Raw genomic sequence first — 20956 nt, 5'->3', positions numbered from 1 at the left:
GCAGCTGAGGGAGCGGTTGTTGGAATATTCGGAGACGCGGAAGATGTTCAGCCCCCACTTGTTGAGGCTGTCGAGCTCCTGGGGGGGGGGGGGGGGACACGACATGTGGGTCCCCGTTGTCCCCGTTACCCATCCCCCCCCGCCCCCCCCTCCCCAAAATCCCCCAGTGTGCAACCCCCCCGCCCCCCCACCATCACCTAGCCCAGCAGCTCTTCCCGGTCCGTTTTGACGCCGAAACGGGGGACGCCGGAGCCGGGGGGGTCGCCGGAGGAGCCGGGGGGGGGTTTTTTCACCCCACTGATCTGCCCCATGGAGGGGGGGGCGGGGGGGGGCTGCCGACGCTTCTTCTCCCGCTCCTTGGGGATGGGGGCCGGGATCTCCACCTCGTGCTGCTTGTCTGGGGGGGGGGGGGGGGGATGACACACATGGAGGGGGGGTCCCGGGGGGGTCCCTGGGGGTCCGGGGAGGTCCCAAGCCGTCTCTGGGGGTCTCAGGGGGGTCCTAGAGGAGGTTTTTGGGGGAGGTCCCAAGGGGTCCTGGGGCACCTGGGTGGGGGGCAAGGGGTCCCTGGGGACATGGGGAGGGTCCCAAGGGGTCTCTGGGGGTCCCAGAGGGTCCTCAGGGGTTTTGGGGGGGGTCCCAAGGGGTCTCTGGGGTCTGATGGGAGTCTTTGGTGGCTGTTGGGGGTCTCTGGGGGTCTGGGGGGGGGTCCCAAGGGTCCACAGGGTCTCAGGGGGACTTGTGGGGGTCCTAGAGGGTCCCCAGGGTTTGTGGGGGGGGGAAACCCAAGGGGTCCCTGGGGGTCTGGGGGGGGGGGTCGCCAGCAGTCCCAAGGGGTCCCTGGGGGGTCCCTGGGGGTCTGGGAGGTGTCCCAAGGGGTCTCGGGGGGTCCCAGGGGAACCTGTGTGGGTCCCAAGGGGTCTTTGGGGGTCTGGGGGGGGGGTCCCAAGGGGTCTCTGGGGGTCCCTGGGTGTCTGGTGGGGGTCCTAGAGGTTCCCCAGGGGACTTGGGAGGGGGGTCCCAAGGTGTCTCTGGGGGTCCTCAGGGGTTTGGGGGGGCCCCAAGGGGTCCCTGGGGGTGCTGGGGGTCCCAGGGGACTTGTGGGGGTCCCAGGGGGTGTCTGGGGCTTCCAGGGTGGTCCCTGGGGTCTGATGAGGGTCCCAGGGGGGTCCCTGGGGGTCTGGTGAGGGTCCGGGGGTGTCCCAGGGGGTCCCTGGGGTTCTGGTGGGGGTCCAGGGGGTTCCAGGGGGTGCCTGAGGGTTCCAGTGGGTCTGGTGGGGGTTCCTGGGGTCCCAGGGGGTCTGGGGAGGTCCTTGGTGACTATTGGGGGTCCCTGGGGTCTGGGGGTGTCCCCGGGGGTACTTGAGGGTCTGGTGGGGGTTCCTGAGGGTCCAGGGGGGTCCCAGGGGGGTCTGGTGGGGGTCCCAGGGGGTTCCCGGGGATCTAGTGTGGGTCCAGGGGGTCCCAGGGGGTGCCTGAGGGTCCCAGGGGGACTTGTGGTGGTTCCTGAGGGTCCAGGGGGGGTCTCAGGGGGTCCTGGGGGTCTGGTGTGGGGCCGGTGTGGGGGGCCGGGGGGGTGGCGGGGGGGCTCACCGAGGAAGGTGCTGGAGATGTACTCGGAGACCTGGTTTCCGGAGCGGCTCATTTCGGAGAGGTGGGTCAGCTCCCGGTTCAGCATCCTCTTGAACTGGGGGGGGGGACAGGGAGGGACAGGGGGGGTCAGGGACAGACCCCGCATCCAGCCCCTCCTCTGGGACCCCCCCCAACATCGGTCCCCCGCCTCCGGGACACCCCCCCCCCTGGCCCCAGCATCACCCCCTGGGGCTGAACCCTGGAGAGGGAGGGAACAGCCCAAAGGGGGTGGCCCCAGGGGACAGGGACGGGGACAGGGATGGGGGGACAGGGACAGGATGGAAATGGGGACAGGGATGACACGGATGGGGATAGTGACCAGGGATAGGGCCAGGGATGGGGACCATGATGGGGACAGGGACCAGGGATGGGGACAAAGATGGGGACAGGGATGACAGGGATGAGGACATGGATGGGCACAGGGTTGGGGACAGGGGTGGGGACAGGAACGGGATGGGGACAGGGACCAGGATTTGGGACAGGATGGAGATGGGGATGGAGATGACAGGGATGGCGACATGGATGGGGACGGGGATGGGACGGGGACCAGGGATGGGGATGGGGACCAGGGATGGGACGGGGATGGGGACAGAAATGACACGGATGGAGACAGTGACCAGGGATAGGGACAGGGATGGGGACAGGGAAGGGGACAGGGATGACAGGGATGGGGACAGAGAGGGACAGGGGATGGGGACAGGGACGGGGACAAGACTGGGATGGGGACAGCGGATGGGGATGAAGATGGACAAGAGGAAGGGGACAGGGACAGGGGGGATATGGACAGGGATGGGGACAAGGATGGGAAGGGGACAGGATGGACAGGGAGGGGACGGGGACGGGGACAGGGACAAGGACAGGACAAGGCCAGTGCAGCTTCACCCCAGGAAGCCCTGAGGCGCCGCCGGGGTCCCCCCCACCACATCCCCATAGCTCCGGGGGGGGGACACTGGTGGCGCTGGGGGGGGACACACACTGGCGGCGCTTGAGGGACGGACACTGGTGACACTGGGTGGGGGAACTGGTGGCACTGGGGGACACACTGGTGGCACTGGGAGGGGGACACTGGGAGCCACCAGCCGGTGTCCCCTCCCCGGGGGGGGGTCACACAGTGGTGTGTTCCCCCCCTCGGGGGGGGGGGTGACGGCCACCTTGTGCCCCCCGAGTCCTCGCTGTCCTTGAGCGGGGCCCGGATGCTGCCCCCCCCCCCGCCCCCCCCCCGCGGTGACTCATCCCCGGCGGCCACTGCGGGGCCGGGGGGGGCGCTGGGGGGGGCGGGACGGGACAGCGTTGTCACCCCCCCCAGGACCCCCAGACCCCCATTTCCCGCCCCCCCGGGGGGTGCTGCCCCCCCTCCCCGTCGCCCCCCTCCCACAGTGGGGCCCCCCCCAGGGTGGGGGTAGGGTCTGCTCCCCCCCCCCAATTATTTAACCCAGTTCCCCCCCCCTCCGTTGCCCCCCAACACTGGCGGGGGGGGGGGGGGGGTGTAGAGCATCACCCGCATCCCTCCCCCGGCAGCCAATCAGGACCCTCCGCCCGTCTCCATGGCAACCGCAGTCTCCATAGCAACTGCCCCATCCCGGTCCCTGCCGGGGGGGGGGGGGGGGGGAGTGTGGGGGGGTGGGGGCAATTTGGGGGGGGGGGGTTGGGGTTGTTTAACCCCCTGCTGTGCCGCGGGGGGGGGACGACCCTCACCCTCCCCCCCCAAGGGGACCACCCTCAACTTGGCGCCCCCTGTCATGAGTTTGCCGGGTCTCTACGTGACGACACAACCCCCCCCCCCCCCCCCCCCCCCCCCAAAAGCCACAAATTAAGGGGGGGGGCTGCCCCCCCCCCACCTCAAACATCCCCCCCTCCCAACTCAGACACAACCCCCCCCAGCTCATATCCCCCCCCCCCCCCCCCCCCAAACACTCAAATTGGAGGCAAACCGTGCAGGGAAAGTGGAGGGGGTGGGGGGCTACACCCCAAGGGCTGGCTGGGGGGGGTCCCGCCGTGACATTGGGGGGGGGGGGGGAAGGTCAAACGTGCCCCCCCCAGGTTTTGCCCCCCCCCCCCCCCCCCCCCCCCTTACCTGGTCCCACCAGCCCACCAGCCAGGGCTTGGCGCAGGTCTCGCAGAAAAAATCCACCAAGGGCATTTTCCGGCCGCGGGGGGGGGGCGGGGGGCGGCCGGGGGTGCTGGACCCCCCCCCGCCACCCCAAGGGAACCGGGGGGGTCCCCTTCTTACCGGGGGCGGCCCCCCTTTTCCCGAAGACCCCCCCCCCCTTTTTCCCGAAGACACCCCCCCCCCCCTTTACCCCGCAGCCCCTTAAGGCCCGGGGAGGAGGCGGTGGGGCGCGGGGGGGCCCTTGGCATGGTGGGACCCGGGGGGGGGGAGGGGAACGGGGGGGGGGGAGCAGGGCCCCCCCCCGCCTTGGGAGGGCACCGCCAGCCCACCCCCCCCCGGCGCTGAGCCCGGCCGGGGGGGTCCCTCACATCCCCCCCCCCCCCGCCTTTCTTGCTCCAGAGGATAAAGCCCCCCCACCCCCACCCCTCTCCCAGGGCCCTACAGCCCCCCCCCGGGGTTCTTTTTTGGGGGGGGGGGGGTTCAGGGGGAAGCCATGGGGGGGGCGGGCGGGTCGCTGGGCTGGGGGAAAGGCGCTGGGGGGGGGGGTGGGAGGATGCGGAGGGATGGGGGGGGATATGGGGGGGGTCAGGGGGGGTCCCGGGGAGGGGGGGGATGCAGGGATGGGGGGGGTGGTGTAGGGATGGAGCGGGGGGATGTAGGGATGCTGTGGGGGGGGGGGGTCGCAGGGATGCAGGAGGACTTCGGGGCGGGGGGGGGGAAAGGGGTCGGGGGGTTGCGGGTGGGGGGTCCTGGGGGGGGGCCCACGGGCCCGGGGGGGTCCCGTCGGGGCTGCGGAGGCCGCGGAGCGTTGGGTGGGGGCGGGGGGGGGCCACACGCCTGCGCGAGGACTCGCTCCTCCCCCTGCCCCCCCCCGCCCCCCCCCCCCGCTCCATCCACGGCCACGGTCACGGCCCCGCCGCAGCGTCGCGGGGGGGGGGGGACACGGACCGGGGGGGGGGCAATGATGTTCGGGCTTGGAGGGGGGTCCTGGGGGGTCCCCACGTTGGGGGGGGGCACCCCTGGGTCGTGTCGTCCGTCCCCCCCCAAGTGGAGACCCCCCCACTTGGGGTGGGGACCCCACAGGTGGCACCGGGGCGGGGGGGGGGTGGGGGGGGCGGAGTGTGACAGGCCCGTGGGGACACGCCGGGGAGGGGGGGGGGGCATGGGGGGGCGGGGGGCACGATCCTGCCCCCCAGACCTGCTTTTTTGGTGGCACCGTCACCGGCGCCGCCACCACCACCGGTGCCACCCACCGGCCCCCCCCCAGTGGGGACAGGGACACTGTCCCCAAACACACACACACACACCCCGCCCCCCCGCTGGCACCAGCCCCCACCCCCACCCCCCCCCCCGTCGTCCCCCTCCCGTCCCCAGGGCGGAACTGGGGTCCTGTCCCCAAATTCAGGGTGACACCCGGGTCCTGTCCCCATCCCCACGGCGCAGTCAGGGTCCTGTCCCCATCCCTGTCCCCATCCCTGTCCCACAGCGGAACCTGCATCCTGTCCCCAAATTCAGGGTGACACCCTGGTCCTGTCCCTGTCCCCATGGCGCAGCCAAGTTCTTGTCCCCAAATTCCCGATGGCACAGCCGGGGTCCTGTCCCCATCCCTGTCCCCACGGTGGGACCAGGGTCCTGTCCCCAAATTCCTGATGGCACAGCCGGGGGTCCTGTCCCCATCCCTGTCCCCACGGTGGGACCAGGGTCCTGTCCCCAAATTCACGGGCGCAGTCAGGGTCCTGTCCCCATCCCTGTCCCCATCCCTCTCCCCATGGCGGAACCAGCGTCCTGTCCCCAAATTCAGGGTGACACCCCTGGTCCCTGTCCCTGTCCCCCATCGCACAGCCAGGGTCCTGTCCCCGTCCCTGTCCCTGTCCCCATCCCTCTCCCCATGGCGGAACCAGCATCCTGTCCCCAAATTCAGGGTGACACCCTGGTCCTGTCCCTGTCCCCATGGCACAGCAGGGTCCTTTCCCCATCCCTGTCCCCACGGCGCAGCCAAGTTCTTGTCCCCAAATTCCCGATGGCACAGCCAGGGTCCTGTCCCCATCCCTGTCCCCACGGTGGGACCAGGGTCCTGTCCCCAAATTCACGGCACAGTCAGGGTCCTGTCCCCATCCCTGTCCCCATCCCTGTCCCCATGGTGGAACCTCCGTCCTGTCCCCAAATTCAGGGTGACACCCTGGTCCTGTCCCTGTCCCTGTCCCCATGGTGCAGTCAGGGTCCTGTCCCCATCCCTGTCCCCATGGTGGGACCGGGATCCTGTCCCCAAATTCCTGACACAGATGGGGTCCTGTCCCCAAATTCACGGCGCAGTCAGGGTCCTGTCCCCATCCTTGTCCCATCCCTGTCCCCATGGTGGAACCTCCGTCCTGTCCCCAAATTCAGGGTGACACCCTGGTCCTGTCCCTGTCCCATCGCACAGCCAGGGTCCTGTCCCCATCCCTGTCCCCATCCCTGTGTCACAGCAGTGTCCCATCCCTGGCACCATGTCACAGCAGTGTCCCATCCCCATGTCACAGCAGTGTCCCCATCCCTGGCGCCATGTCACAGCAGTGTCCCCATCTCTGTCCCTGTGTCACAGTGGTGTCCCTGTCCCCATGTCACAGCAGGGTCCCTGTCCCCATCCCCATCCCCATGTCACAGCGGTGTCCCTGTTCCCATGTCACAGCGGTGTCCCTGTCCCCGTCCCATCCTTGTGTCACAGCAGTGTCCCCACCCCCATGTCACAACAATGTCCCTGTCCCTATGTCCCAGCAGTGTCCCCATCCCCGTGTCACAGTGGGATCCTGTCCCTGTCCCTGTCCCCATCCCCATGTCACAGCGGTGTCCCTGTCCCAATGTCACAGCAGGATCCTGTCCCTGTCCCCATCCCCGTCCCTGTGTCACAGCAGGGTCCATCCCCATCCCTGTGTCACCATGGTGTCCCTGTCCCCATCCCATGTCACAGTGGTGTCCCTGTCCCTGTCCCCATCCCCGTGTCCCAGCCGGTCCATCCCTGTCCCCCTGCCACAGCTGTGTCGCTGTCCCCGCGTCCCTGCGGTGTCCCCGTCCCCCCGCGGTGTCCCCGTGTCCCCGTCCCCCCCGCGGTGTTCCCCCGTGTCCCCGCGGTGTCCCCACCTTGTTGGACGCCATCTCGCTGACGGCGCGGTGGGTCTGGGAGGGTCTCCAGCTGCTCCAGGCACCAGTCCAGCTCCTCCAGCGTCTCCCGCGCCAGCTGCTGGGACGTCTCCTCTGCGGGGGGGGGGGACAGGGCTGTGGGGACCCCCGCCGATGGGGGGGGGGGAGCACGGGGACCCCCCTGGGGACAGGGAGCTGGGGGATCCCCCTGGGGACGGGGCTGTGGGGACCCTCCTGGGCTGTAGGGACCCCCCTGGGGACGGGGGGCTGTGGGGACCCCCCCGGGGCTGTGGGGACCCCTTGGGGCTATGGGGAACCCTCAAGGGACAGGGGGCTGGGGGGACCCCCCCGGGGCTGTGGGGACCCCCCCAGGGCTGTGGGGACCCCCCCTGGGGACGGGGGGCTGTGGGGACCCCCCCGGGGCTGTGGGGACCCCCCTGGGGCTATGGGGACCCCCCAAGGGACAGGGGGCTGGGGGGACCCCCCCGGGGCTGTGGGAACCCCCCGAGGCTGGGGGGACCCCCCTGGGGACGGGGCTGTGGGGACCCCCCCCAGGGCTGTGGGGACCCCCCTGGGGACGGGGGGCTGTGGGGGACCCCCCCAGGGATGAGGGGACCCCTTGGGGCTATGGGGACCCCCCAAGGGACAGGGGGCTGGGGGGACCCCCCGGGTCTGTGGGGACCCCCCCGAGGCTGGGGGGACCCCCCTGGGGACAGGGGGCTGCGGGGACCCCCCCCGGGGCTGTGGGGAGACCCCTGGGGACAGGGGGTGGGGGGATCCCCGCCGACGGGGTGGGGGGGGGGCGTGGGGACCCCCTGGGGTTGGGGGCCTGCAGGGACCCCCCCAGGGCTGTGGGGACCCCCCCGGGGTTGGGGGGGGTGCAGGGATCCCCTGGGGCTGGGAGGTGCAGGGACCCCCCCTGGCGTTGTAGGGACCCCCAGAGATGGGGCTGTGGGACGCCCCCCCCCAAGTCTGGGGCCGCAGGAACCCCCCCAAGGACAGGGTGGGGGGACATGGCTTGGGGGGCTGCAGGGACTCCCTGGGGGGGGGGGCAGGCAGCCCCGTGCCTCAGTTTCCCCAGTGCACCAGGGGTGGGGGCACAACCACTTTTACCCCCCCCCTTCCCCAAAATCCCCCCAAATCCTCCGTCGGGGGGGGGAGGGTGGGGGGGTGACGCCCCCCCCCCCCGCCCTTTAACCCTGACCCCCCCCGCCCCTTACCCGAGAGCATGGCCTTGCAGGGGGGGGCTGGGAGCCGATGGGCGACCGCCTGTTGAGGAGGGGGGGGGGGGAGGGATGAGTTAGGGGTGGTTGGGACCCCCGGGGGGGGGGGGGGCCGGGGGAGGGGGGGTCGGGGGTGGGGGGTGGGGGGGGTGAAGGTCAAGGTCACTCACTTGGTGGCCGTGGGGGTGGGGACATTTGTCAGGATGGAGAAGTTGCTGCGGACGCTGCGGAGACTCGCCAGCACCTGGCGGGGGGGGCCACGGGGGGGGCCACGGAGGGGGGGGGGGGTCAGGGACACAAGGGGGGGGACACACCCCCGCCCCCCAGGGACCCCAAATCTGCCACTGGCATCACGCAAACCGCCCCCCCCCTTCATCGAACCCCCCCCCAGCAGGGCTTGGGGGGGGGGGGGGCGATCCTGCACACCCCCCCCCCCCATGGACACCCCCAGCCCCCTCACTGTCCCCCTGAGCCCCCCCCCCGATACCCCCCCATCCCCCTGGGGAGCCCCCCAATATCCCCCAAGGACCCCCTCCCCCCCATCCCCTCGGAGACCCCCAATATCCCCCTGGGGACCCCCCCCATCACCTTGGAGACCCCCCCCAATATTCCCCTAGAGACACACACCCCCCACCCCCCCATCCCTCCCCCTGGGGATCCCCCAATTTCCCCGGGGACTCCCCCCATTATCCCCCCAGCCCCCCCCCCGCCATGCCCCGGGACCCCCCCAGCCCCCCCCCCCCCAGCCCTACCTGGGCGAAGGGGGTGACGATCAGGTCCTCGGCGTGGCTGGAAGAGAAATGGGGGGGGGTCAGGGTGCATATGAGTGTCCCGCCCCCCCCCGGCACCCCACCCACCACGGAGGGGGGGGGGCACACACAGCCCACAGGGGGGGCCCTGAGGGGATATTGGGGGGTCCCCAGGGGGACATTGAGGGTCCCTGGGAGGTGGGGGGGGGGGTGTCAATGGGGGAGTGGCCGGGGGGGGCCCTGGGGATGGTGTTGGGGGGGCCCTGGGGGATATTGGGGGGTCCCCAGGGGGATGGGGGGCGTCCCCAGGGGGAGGGATGGAGGAGGGGGGTCTCTAGGGGCGTATTGGGGGGGGTCTCTGAGGGGATGGGGGGGGTCCCCAGGGGGATATTGGGGGTCTCTGATGGGATGGGGGGGGGTCCCTGGGGGATTTTGGAGGGCCCCTGGGGGGGTATCGGGGGGGTCCCCAGGGGATGGCGAGGGGGGCTTGGGGATGATACTGGGGGGGTCCCCAGGGGGAACATTGGGGGGGTCCCTGGAAGGATGGGGGGGGGTCCCCAGGGCACCCAGAGTCCAGGAGTCCTGGGGGGGTCCCGGGGGGGTCTGGGGGGGGTCCCCAGAGGAATACGAGGGGGTCTGGGGGTGGGGAGGATGGTGGGGGGGGTCCCCAAGCGATGCTCAGGTGGGACATTGCGGGGGTCCCTGGAAGGATGGGGGGGTCCCCAGGGCACCCCAGAGTCCGGGAGTCCTGGGGGGGTCCCGGGGGGGGTCCCGGGGGGGGGGGTGGTGGTGGCAGGGGGTCCCCAGGGAAACATCAGGGGGGTCCCCAAGTGATGCTCAGGTGGCCCCAGGGGGGATATCGGGGGGGTCCCTGGAAGGATGGGGGGGGGGTGCCCAGGATGCCCCGACTCTGGGGGTCCCGGGGGGGTCCATGGGAGGTCTGGGGGGGGGTCCCCAGAGGAATACGAGGGGGTCTGGGGGTGGGGGGGATGGTGGGGGGGGTCCCCAAGCGATGCTCAGGTGGGACATTGGGGGGGTCCCTGGAAGGATGGGGGGGGGTGCCCAGGATGCCCCGACTCTGGGGGTCCCGGGGGGGTCCGTGGGAGGTCTGGGGGGGGTCCCCAGAGGAATACGAGTCGGTCTGGGGGTGGGGGGGATGGTGGGGGGGGGTCCCCAAGTGATGCTCAGGTGGCCCCAGGGGGGATATCGGGGGGGTCCCTGGAAGGATGAGGGGGGGGTGCCCAGGATGGCCCGACTCTGGGGGTCCCGGGGGGGTCCCGGGGGGGTCGACTCACGCCTCGCTGGCGATGGAGGAGTTGCGGGAGACGCTCTTGGGGGAGGCGTCGTAGTCGCTGTCGGAGCGGTAGAGGAAGGACTCGCGGCGCTGGGGGGGGGCCCCCCCCGGGAGCAGCACCACCCCCGGGCTGCCCTGGGGCTCCGGGGAGGGGCCATTCTCCAACTCCGCGCTGGGGGGGGGACACAACACACGACAAGGGGACACGTCAGCGACGGGGACAGGCTGGGACACCCCCCCCGAGAGACATCCCCCCCCCAGAGACACACACACACACCCCCCCCGAGAGACATCCCCCCGCCCAGGATCTGGCCCCTGGGACCCCCCCGTTGGGGGGGGTTGGGGGGGGGGTTGGGGGGGGGAGTGATGAGGACAGTGGTGGCGGTGACACGGGTGGTGGCATCAGTGGCGCCGGTGTCACCACGTGGATCAATGTCACCATGAGCACCAGTGTCACCGTGTGTGCCGGTGTCACCGTGTCTACTGGTGTCACCGTGTCTACTGGTGTCACCACACACCAGTGTCACCGTGTCTACTGGTGTCACCACACTCTCCAATGTCACCATGAGCACCAGTGTCACCACACACCGGTGTCACCACACACCAGTGTCACCGTGTACACCGGTGTCACCACACCCCAGTATCATCGTGTGTACTGGTGTCACCCCACCCCAGTGTCACCACGAGCACCAATGTCACCAGAAGTACTAGTGTCACCACACACCAGTGTCACCAGGTGCACCCCGATGTCACCACACACCAGTGTCACCGTGGGCACCGGTGTCACCAGTGCATCAATGTCATCATGTGCACCGGTGTCACCACACACCAGTGTCACCAGTGCACCAATGTCACCATGTGCACCGGTGTCACCACACACCAGTGTCACCATGTGCACCCGTGTCACCACACACCAGTGTCACCATGAGCACCAGTGTCACCACCCACCAATGTCCCTATGAGCACCAATGTCACCACACACCAGTGTCACCATGTGCACCGGTGTCACCGTGTGTACTGGGGTCACCGCGCACACCAATGTCACCACGCACGCCGGTGTCACCATGTGCTCCAATGTCACCATGCACATCTGTGTCACCACACACCCTGGTGTCACCACACCCACCGGTGTCACCACACACACTGGTGACACCGCACACACCGGTGACACTGCACACGCCGGTGTCACCGCACGCCCTGGTGTCACCGTGTCTCCCAATGTCACCGCGCACACCGGTGTCACCACGTGCTCCAGTGTCACCATGCACATCTGTGTCACCACACACTCTGGTGTCACCACACCCACCGGTGTCACCGCACACACCGGTGACACCGCACGCCCTGGTGTCACCGTGTCTCCCAATGTCACCGCGCACACCGGTGACACCGCACGCCCTGGTGTCACCGCATCTCCCAATGTCACCGCGCTTGCTGGTGTTGCCGCACGCCCTGGTGTCACCGTGTCACCGCCGCGTCACCGCGCTGGCCGCCGGCACTTAATTTTAGCCGCTGTCTCGCGTTTCCACGCTATGGGGCCCCGGCGCCGGCACCCCCAGGAGCACCCGTGGGTGGGGGGACACCCCCCCCCCCCCAGCATCCCCCTGTGTGTCCCCCAGGGGTGGGGACCCCCCACATGAGGGACCCAAGCGGCCGAGCGGTGGCCGGGGGGGGTCAGGGGGGGTGTCCCAGGGACCCCCCCAATATTGGGACTCGCAGGTGACTTGTGCCCTGGGACCCCCGATACTGGGACCCCCCCCAATACCAGGACCCCCAGGAGCCTCGTGACACAGGACCCCCCCAGTCCCAGGACCCCCCCCAACACTGGGACCCCCAGGACCCTTGTGCCCTGGGACCCCCCCCATCACTGGGAACCCCCCCCAACACCAGGACCCCCAGGAGCTTTGTGCCCTGGGACCCCCAGTACTGAGACCCCCCTCCCAATATTGGGACCCCCCCCCAGTACTGGGACCCTCCCCCCAAATACCGGGACCCCCGGGAGCCTTGTGACCTGGGACCCCCCCCCTCATACTAGAACCCCCCCCCAATATTTAGACCCCCAGGAGCCCTGTGAGCTGGGACCCCCCCTCCCCCATTACTGGGAACCCCCCAGTACTGGGACCCCCGAGAGCCTCGTGTCCCAGGACCCCCCCAGTACTGAGACCCCCCCAATATGGGACCCCCCCCCAATACCAGGACCCCCAGGAGCCCCATGTACTGTGACACACCCCCCCCCCCCAATATGGGAGTCCCCCCAGTATTGGGACCCCCAGGAGCCCCATGGCGTGGGACCCCCCCCCCCAATACTGGGACTCCCCCCCCAGTACTGGGACCCCCAAACCTTCCCCCCCCTCAGGGACCGTGCCCCCCCCTTAGCCCCCCCCCCAGCCTCTGTGTCTTCCTGTGACCCCCAATTCCGGCCCCCCCCCTCCCAATTTCATGCCCCCCCCCCCCCAGTTTTTGGGTACCCCCCCGTACGTGGGGTGAGGCCCCCTGCCGGGGGGGGGGGGGGGGCTCCCCGTTGTCCCCTCCCCCTCCAACCGTCCCCACTTCCCCCTGGGCCGCGGAAGGAACCCAAAGCGTCCTGCCCCCCCCACCCCGTCCCCCCCCAGCCCCGTTACTTGGGGGTCCCCACGCAACCCGGCGGGGGACACACACCCAAAGGCCATTAATTTGGGGGGGGGGCGCTCACAAAGGGGGGGACCCCCCCTTAAACCTGGGCAGGGGGGACCCTGCCGTCCCCTCCCAAAACGTGGGGGGGGGGGGGGGGGGACAGTCCCACCACCATGGGGGGGGGGGCACTTCCCCCTCCCGGTCATGGGGGGGTGCCTGTGTCGTCCCCCCCCCAAACTGGGAATGGGGGGGGTCCCAGGCTCGGGGTGCCCCCCCCACGCCTTACCTCGCTGCCAGCCCCTCCCCACGCCCCCGCTGGGTGCTGGGGGGGTCCCTCGCCCCCCCCCCGGGTGCCCCCTCGGCTCCATGGGTGCTTTGTGGGGGGGGGGGGGACACACATGGGGGTGCTCCCACCCCGCCCCCCCCCCCTTCCTCTACCGGCTTCCTCTAACGGGCGGCGGTGTGGGGGGGGGGCCCTGCTTCAACCTACCCCCCAGTGCCCCCCAACACCGTGTCACCCCCGGGGGGGCCCTGGGGGGGGTCCTCGGGTGGCCTGTGGGGGTCCCGGGGGCTTTTGGTTGGGGGGGGGGGAGGCTTTGACCTGAAACCTGCCCCCTAAGTCTGGCCCTTTGGGGGTGGGGGGGGGCACTTAGAGACCCCTCCCAGCCCCCCGGGGTAGGGTCCCCGTCCCTATAGAGAGGGGCAGCCCCATGGGGAGGGGGGGGGTGGTCTTGCCCCCCCCCCGCCAAAAATGCTCTGACCTTTGACCCCACTCCCCCGCCCCCAGGAGTCCGAGCAGCCCCCCCCCTTCCGTCCCGACGGCGGGGGGGGGTAGTGGTCCGTAAGGGGGGGGTCCGTATCGGGGGGGGGGCGGTGGTATTCCGAGGGGGGGGGGGGGGGGGTGTCCATTCCGGGGGGGTTCCCATTCTGGGAAGGGGGGGAATTCCGTAGCGAAGGGGGGGCCGTCCCGGGGTGGGGGGGCTGTAGTGGGTCTTGAGGGGGGTCTGTATCGTGTTGGGGGGTCGAAACGGAGGGGGGGGGATGGTTAGTACCGTGGGGGGGTCTGTAGCTGGTTTGGGGGGGGGGTCTGTAACGGGTCTGGGGGGTCGTAACGGGGGGGTGTCAGACCCGGAGGGCGGGGGGGGGGGGTCTGTAACGGGTCTGGGGGGGTCTGTACCGTGTTGGGGGGGTTGTAAGGGGGGGATCAGAGCCGGGGGGGGGGGTCTGTAACGGGGAGGGTGGGGATCGAAACGGGTGGGGGGAGTCAGTACCGGGCCGGGGGGGGGGTGTCTTTAGCGGGTCTGGGAGGGTCTGTACCGGGGGGGGGGCATAGGGTTCCTCCGGCCATCGGGGTCCGGGGGGGTCCGGGGTCCCGGGGGGGTCTGGTGTCCCCTGGGGGGGTGTCAGGGCGTCCCGGGGAGGGGGGTGTTTTGGGGGGTGGGGTGGGGGGGGTGTCCCCATTACCTGCCCCTCATCCTGCGGTGCCGCTCCTGGATACTGCGGTTGAGGCGGAGGCGGCGGAGGAAAGTGGGGGACCCCCCTCCGGGGGGGCCAAAAAGGGGGGAGCCGGGGGAGGAGGCAGGCAGGAAGGTCTCATCCTCGCACCCCCCCACCCCAAACCCCCCCCCCGGCCGAAGCAAGGGGGAGCGGGGCAGCCCCCGCCGCTCCCCGGCCATGGCAGCGGCCGGGGACGGGGTGAGAGGGCGGCGGGGGGGGGGGGACGACAAGGGGGGGGCGGGGTGTGGGGCGGAGGGGGCCCAGCCTCCCCCTCCAAAACCCCCCCCGGGACCGCCCCGGGAACGCCCCGGGGGGGAGGGACCGGCCCGGAGCCTCCCCGGGGGGGGAAGTGGATGGGGGGGTCCTGAGCTCCCCCCCCCGGGGGTCTCTGAGTCCTGTCCGGGGGTCCTGAACCCCCCCCTGGGGGTCGCCGAGTCCCATATGGGGGTTCATGACCCCCCCCCCCGGGGATCGCCGAGTCCCTTCCGGGGGTCCCGAGCCCCCCCGGGGATCGCTGAGTCCCACTTGGGGGTCCCTGAGTCCTGTCCCGGGGTCCTGACCCCCGCCCCCCGGGGGTCACCGAGTCCCATTTGGGGGTCTCTGAGCCCCCCCGGGTGTCTCTGAGGCCCCCCCGGGGATCCCTGAGTCCTTTCCGGGGTTCTCTCTCTGCCCCACCCGGGGGTCCCTGAGGCCCCCCCCAGGGGTCACCTAGTCCCACTTGGGGATCCCTCAGCCCCCCCGGGGGTCCCCCTGCCCTTTCTGGGGGTCCCTGAGTCCTGTCTGGGGGTCTCTGTGCCCCCCAAGGGTCCCTGAGTCTCGCTTGGGGGTCCCTGAGCCCCCCCGGGGGTCCTCCCCACCCCACTCACCAGGGACCCCTGTAGGGACCTGCCAAGAGGCCATATGGGGGTCCCTGGCCCCATAGGGGTCCCCAGTCCCATGGATTCCCCCAGCCCCATGGGGCTCTCTAGCCCCATGGAGGTCCCCAGCCCCATGGGGGACCCCGGCCTTATGGGGCTCCCTGGCCCCATAGGGGTCCCCAGCCGCGTGGGGGTCTCCAGCCCCATAGAGGACCCCAGCCCCATAGGGGACCCTGGCCCTGTGTGGGTCCCTGGCCTGAGGAGTCCCCGTGGGGTGCAGCACCTGCCCCCCCCGGGCTATTGGGGGGCAGGGGGGGGGTGTTGCGCAGGCAGTGGGGGGGCGGGGGGGGTGACTCACAGCCGGCAAATTTAGCAACCGGTTCCAGGGAGGAAAAAGGGCTTTTTTAGGATTTTCTGGGAATTATTTCAGGCCTCGGGAGCCGCAGCCAACGGGCGAGAGACGGGGAGGGGGGAAGCAGTGGGGGGGGGTGTCCTCGGGGATGGGGACCCCCCACCAGTGTCCCCAGTGTCCCCAGTGTCTGCTTTGGAGTGTGTTTATCCCGGGTGGAGCGGGAACCCGAGGGCACCCTGGGGGTCCCGGCTCCTTCCTCCCCCCGCCCGGGTTGGGATGTGGGATGGGGTGAGGATGAGGATGGGGACGAGGAGGGGACAGGGACAGGGTGAGGATGGGGCCAGATGGGGATGAGGAAGGGACGGGGACAGGGATGAAGATGAGGATGGGGATAGATGGGGATGAGGAGGGGGAGAGGGATGGGATGAGGATGGGGAGGGGATGGGATGAGGATGAGGAGGGGGAGAGGGATGGGATGAGGATGGGGACAGATGGGGACAAGGAAGGGACTGGGATGGGGACAGGGATGGGGTGAGGAGGAGGATGGGGACGAGGAAGGGACAGGGATGGGGTGAGGATGAGGATGGGGACAGATGGGGACGAGGATGGGGACGGGGACAGATGGGGACGAGGATGGGGACGGGGACAGATGGGGACGAGGATGGGGACAAGGAAGGGACTGGGATGGGGACAAGGAAGGGGTGAGGATGGGAATGGGGTGAGGATGAGGATGGGGACAGATGGGGATAAGGAAGGGACGGGAACAGGGATGAGGATGAGGACAGATGGGGACGAGGATGAGGATGGGGACAGATGGGGATGAGGAAGGGACGGGGACAGGGATGAGGATGGGGACAGATGGGGACGAGGATGAGGATGGGGACAGATGGGGACGAGGAAGGGACGGGGACAGGGATGAGGATGAGGACAGATGGGGACGAGGATGAGGATGGGGACAAGGAAGGGACTGGGATGGGGACAGGGATGGGGTGAGGATGGGGGCAGATGGGGATGAGGAAGAGACTGGGATGGGGTGAGGATTAGGATGGGGATGGGGATGAAGGTGGGGATGAAGACGGGGAGCAGGAAGAGCCGGAGACGGGGCCGGGGCTGGGGACACCAGCACTGGGGACACCCCCGTCCCCAGGGACCCCCAGTCCGCTGCCACCTGCTGTGCCGTACTGTGCCGTACTGTGCCGTGCCGCGCCATACCACACTATACCATACCATACCGTGCCATACTGTGCCATACCACACCATACCGTGCCATACCGTGCCATACCGTGCCACACCGCGCATCATACTGTGCCACACCACACCATACCGTGCCATACCGTGCCGTACCGCACCATGCCACGCCACACCATGCTGTGCCATGCTGCACCATAGGATGTCATACAGAACCATACGGCCCCACCCTGTGCCATACCACCCCATACCGTGCCATACCGTGCCATACTGCCCCATACCACGCCGTATCACACCATACTGTGCCGTACCGCACCATACCACACTAGACCGTACCATGCTGCGCCAAATCACACCATACCGTGCCATACTGTGCCATATCACACCATACCGTGCCATACCACGACATACAGTGCTATAGCACACCCTACTGTGCCATACCGCACCATACCGTGCCATCCCGTGCCATGGCACACCACACCATACCACACCATACCATGCCATGGCACACCATGCCATACCGCACCATACCGTGCCGTGCCGTTCTGCGCCATACCATGGCGCACCACGCCATACCACACCATACTGTGCCATACCGCACCATACCGTGCCATACCATGCCATGGCACACCATACTGTGCCATACCGTGCCATTCCGCGCTATACCATGGCGCACCACGCCATACCACACCATACTGTGCCATACCGCACCACACCGTGCCACACCATACCATGCCATACTGTGCCATACCATACCGTGCCATGGCACACCATGCCATACCGCACCATACCGCGCCACACCGCGCCACACCGCCGTGCCGTGCCACCCGCTGCACCCCTCCAGCGGCAGGGCCGCCGAGCCAGGCCGTCTCTGCCATTCCTGGCCTCCCGGTGTGGGAATCGCCCGGGATGGGCGGCAGGTTCCCGGAGCCCGCCGGGAACCACTTCCAATGGCCGCAGGTGACTCATCCCCCCCTTCCAAAAAAGATTCCGGCGCGGCATCGACAATGCCGGAGGGATTGCCATCGCCGCCGCCATCGCCGGCTCGGCGACGCTCTGATTATTGTTAGTTATTATTAGATTTTTGGGGATTCTTTTTGCCGAAAAAGGGCAGGAATTAAAGCGGGAGGAAGCCGGGAAAAGCCGCCGGCAACTGGCAACGGCCGATCGGATCCCGGCATCACCGCGGCGAGACATGCACCGGCCATCCCCCCCTCCAAAAAACCCCGCTGAACCCCCAGCTTGGCACTTTCCCCTTCGTTTGGCGTTAATTACACTAATTGGTTGCCGGAAGGGAGAAACTCCATCAGCCGGGCTCGAGCCGGATTCTCCCGGTTGAACCGCGCCGGGCTGGGAATGCCGCCTCTCCCCACGGCGCGGGGGGGGGGGGCGATGGGGTGATGTGGGGGGGGGTGTGGGGGGGGGCTGTCTGGCATCCCGACCCCCAGATTCGGGGGTTGGGGGGGTTCAGCCCCCCCCCCCCCCCCCCCCGGGCAGCTCCATCACTGGCATTGCCCGCGCCCCAGCCGCTCGCCGCGGGGAAGGGGGGGGGGGGATATTCCATGGGGAAGGGAGGAAGAGGAGGAGGAGGGAGGAAGGAAGGGAGGAAGGAAATCAACCCCCCCCCCCCCTCGCCGTGTCCCCACCATCTGCTGAGCCTCCTGCGCATTAATTAATTGCCTTAACGAAGCCGGAGGTGCCGGCGGCCCCCTCGGCGCTGCCGGAAGGACGCGGCACATGCTGCCGGCACGGCACAACCCCCCCCCCCCCCCCCCGCCCCCGGCGGCATCTTCCCAAGTTGGTCCGTCCCCCCCCCCCCAAAAAAAAGCCAACTTCCCGCTGGGGGGGTGGTCCCGAGGGATGTGACCCCCTCACCCCGTGTGTCACTGCCCCCCCCCCCCTCCCCGTTCCGGCACCATCCCACTGCCGCGGAACTGGGATGAGGATGATGCCGGGGGGGGTCCCACCTCCGGTACTGGGATGATGCTGGGGGGGGGGGGGGGGGGGTCCCACCTCCCTCACCAGTACCCGAGTGATGCTGGGGGGGGGGTCCCACCTCCAGTACCGGTACCGGCATAACGATGGGGGGGTCCCTCCCGGGGGGGGGGTCCCTCCCGCTGCCAGTGGTACCGGGAAGATGCTGGGGGGGGGGGGGTCCCACCTCCGGTACTGGGATGATGCTGGGGGGGGGTCCAGCCTCTGCCACCGGTACCGACATGATGCTGGGGGGGGGGGTGTCCCCCCTCCCTCACCAATACCGGAATGATGCTGGGGGGGGGTCCCACCTCCGGTGCCTGGTACCAGGATAACGATGGGGGGGGTCCCTCCTTCCACCACCAGTACCGGGAAGATGCTGGGGGCGGGGGGGGGGGGGGGGGGGAGCCGGTCCCGCCTCCATTCCCGCTCCCGGGGATGACGCCGGGGGGGGTCCGGGAGGGGGGGCTGGTGTGGGGGTCCCCGCCGCTGTCACCTACCGCTTGCCGGTGCCGGGGGGGTTGCCGTGGAGGGAGGAGGGCCAGGACATGCGGGATTTCCGCAGCCCCGGGCGGTCCTCGGTGTCGACGGCGTCCGCCCGCTCCATGGGCCGGGGCCGGTGCCGGTCGGTGTCGGAGAAACCGCGGTGGCGGATGCGGATGGGGGTGCGGGGCTGGCGCCAGAGGTGCTGGGGGGGCTTCAAGGGCCCCTCCCGGGGTACCGGCAGCGACAGCGAGAGGCTTTTCCTAGAGCCCGGCACCGGCTCCATCATCCCCGGGACCGGGAAGGGGGAACAGGGGACCCCGAGATGCTGCCGGTGGTGGGAAAGGAGCCGCTCCCGGTGTTCAACCCGGAGCCGGTACCGGTGCTGCTCCCGCTGTCCCACCCGGTACCGGTACCAGAGGCCCTCCCGGTACTGGTGCCGGTACCGGAGACCTTCCCGGAGCCGGTCCCGGTGCCCGACCCGAAGCCGGTGCCCGTAGCGGAGACCCTCCGGGAGCCAGTCCTGGTGCCTTAACCCGGCCCCGGTACCGGAGCCCCTTCCAGAGTCGGTGCCGGTACCGGAGACCTTCCCGGAGCCGGTCCCGGTACCCGGCCCGGTGCCGGTACCGGAGCCCCTTCTGGAGCCAGAACCGGAGCCCCTTCTGGAGCCGGTCCTGGTGCCTTACCGGGCCCCGGTACCGGTACCGGAGACCCTCCCGGAGCCGGTGCCGGCGCCCGACCCCGTCCCGGTGTGGGTCCCGGTGCCGGTCCCTAGCGATCCGCGGCGGCGGCGGCTCTTCCCGGCCCCGGGCTCCGCATGGCCCCGTGCAACCGGTTTGGGACGACCCCGGGGGGAGGCGCCTGGTGCCGCCGGTGCCTCTCCCGGTGCCGCCTCTGCGCGCCCGCTTCGGCGCCTCCCCCCGCCCCGGGACCTGCCCCCCCCACTCCCCCCGGCGGCGGCTCCGCCCCGGGACCCCCCCCACGCAGGTACATCCCCCCCCCACGGATCCCCTCCCCACCACGGCAGAGATTTCCCCCCCCCGGTCCCCCCCCCCAGCGGGGAACCCCCCCCCGACCCCGATATCCGCCCCCCCCCACGGCGGGGATGCCACCCCCCCGACATCCCACCCCCCCGCCATGGCGGGGATCGCCCCTCGGGCTTCCCCTTATGGGCCCCCCCCGGGTACTCCCGGGAATCCCCCCCCATGGGGACCCCCCCACCCAGTGATTCCCCCCCCGCCTATGACACTGTCCCCCCCGCAGCCGAGGGGGGGGGCGCCCCCCAAGGAGAAACCAGCAACGCCGAGATCCTGCCGCCCCCACCCCCCCCCCCCCCAGCACCCACGCGTGGGGGGGGGCAGAGCAGACACAGCAGGCCCCCCCTCGCCCGCTGCAATGGGGGCGTCCCCCCCCCACGGCGCGGCACAACCCCCCCCAAAGCTGAGCTGGGCCCCTCCCCATTTGCACAGTGTTGGGGAGACACACACACCCCCCCCCCGCAGCTGCAATGGGGGATCCCCCCCCCCCCATACTGCAGGGACCCCCCCCCAGGGCTGGGGTGGGGGGTGAGCACCCCCCACCTCGGTGGGGACATCGCGGGGGTGCCCACAACTGCTCCCCCCCCCCCGAGCTGCTCCCCATGCCCCCATCACCGAGGGTGGGGGGACATATCGTGTGTCCCCCCCCACCCCAGATCCAGCCGGGGTGGGGGTGTCCAATGTGACCCCCCCTCAATTCCAGTGGCTCGGGTTTTACCGGGGAATCCATCGGATCCTCCATCCCCCCGAGATGGAGCGGTGTGTCCCCCCCCCCCCGAAAAAATGTCCCCATTAATGTCACCCACCCGAGAGAGTAGGTGGAGGGTGGAGGT

The 20956-nt window shown here is 70.2% G+C and overlaps 1 protein-coding gene across 1 annotated transcript; it reads right to left on the bottom strand.

Annotated features, from left to right (window-relative positions):
• On the bottom strand, positions 1-20101 carry PDE4A (phosphodiesterase 4A). The gene is made up of 9 exons (XM_063319014.1): positions 19104-20101; positions 10127-10297; positions 8835-8871; positions 8253-8326; positions 8080-8128; positions 6860-6973; positions 1594-1687; positions 198-397; positions 1-78 (listed from the first exon to the last, which is right to left on the bottom strand). The coding sequence occupies exons 1-8, from the start codon at positions 19373-19375 to the stop codon at positions 198-200; spliced, it is 1011 nt and encodes a 336-aa protein (XP_063175084.1). The 5' UTR covers positions 19376-20101; the 3' UTR covers positions 1-78.
• Between the last annotated feature and the right edge of the window lie 855 nt (positions 20102-20956).

This window comes from Chroicocephalus ridibundus, chromosome 29 (assembly GCF_963924245.1).
Source record: "Chroicocephalus ridibundus chromosome 29, bChrRid1.1, whole genome shotgun sequence".
Taxonomy (NCBI): domain Eukaryota; kingdom Metazoa; phylum Chordata; class Aves; order Charadriiformes; family Laridae; genus Chroicocephalus; species Chroicocephalus ridibundus.
The sequence above is the reverse complement of the archived record's forward strand: the minus strand, read 5'-3'. Positions and strand labels throughout refer to the sequence as shown.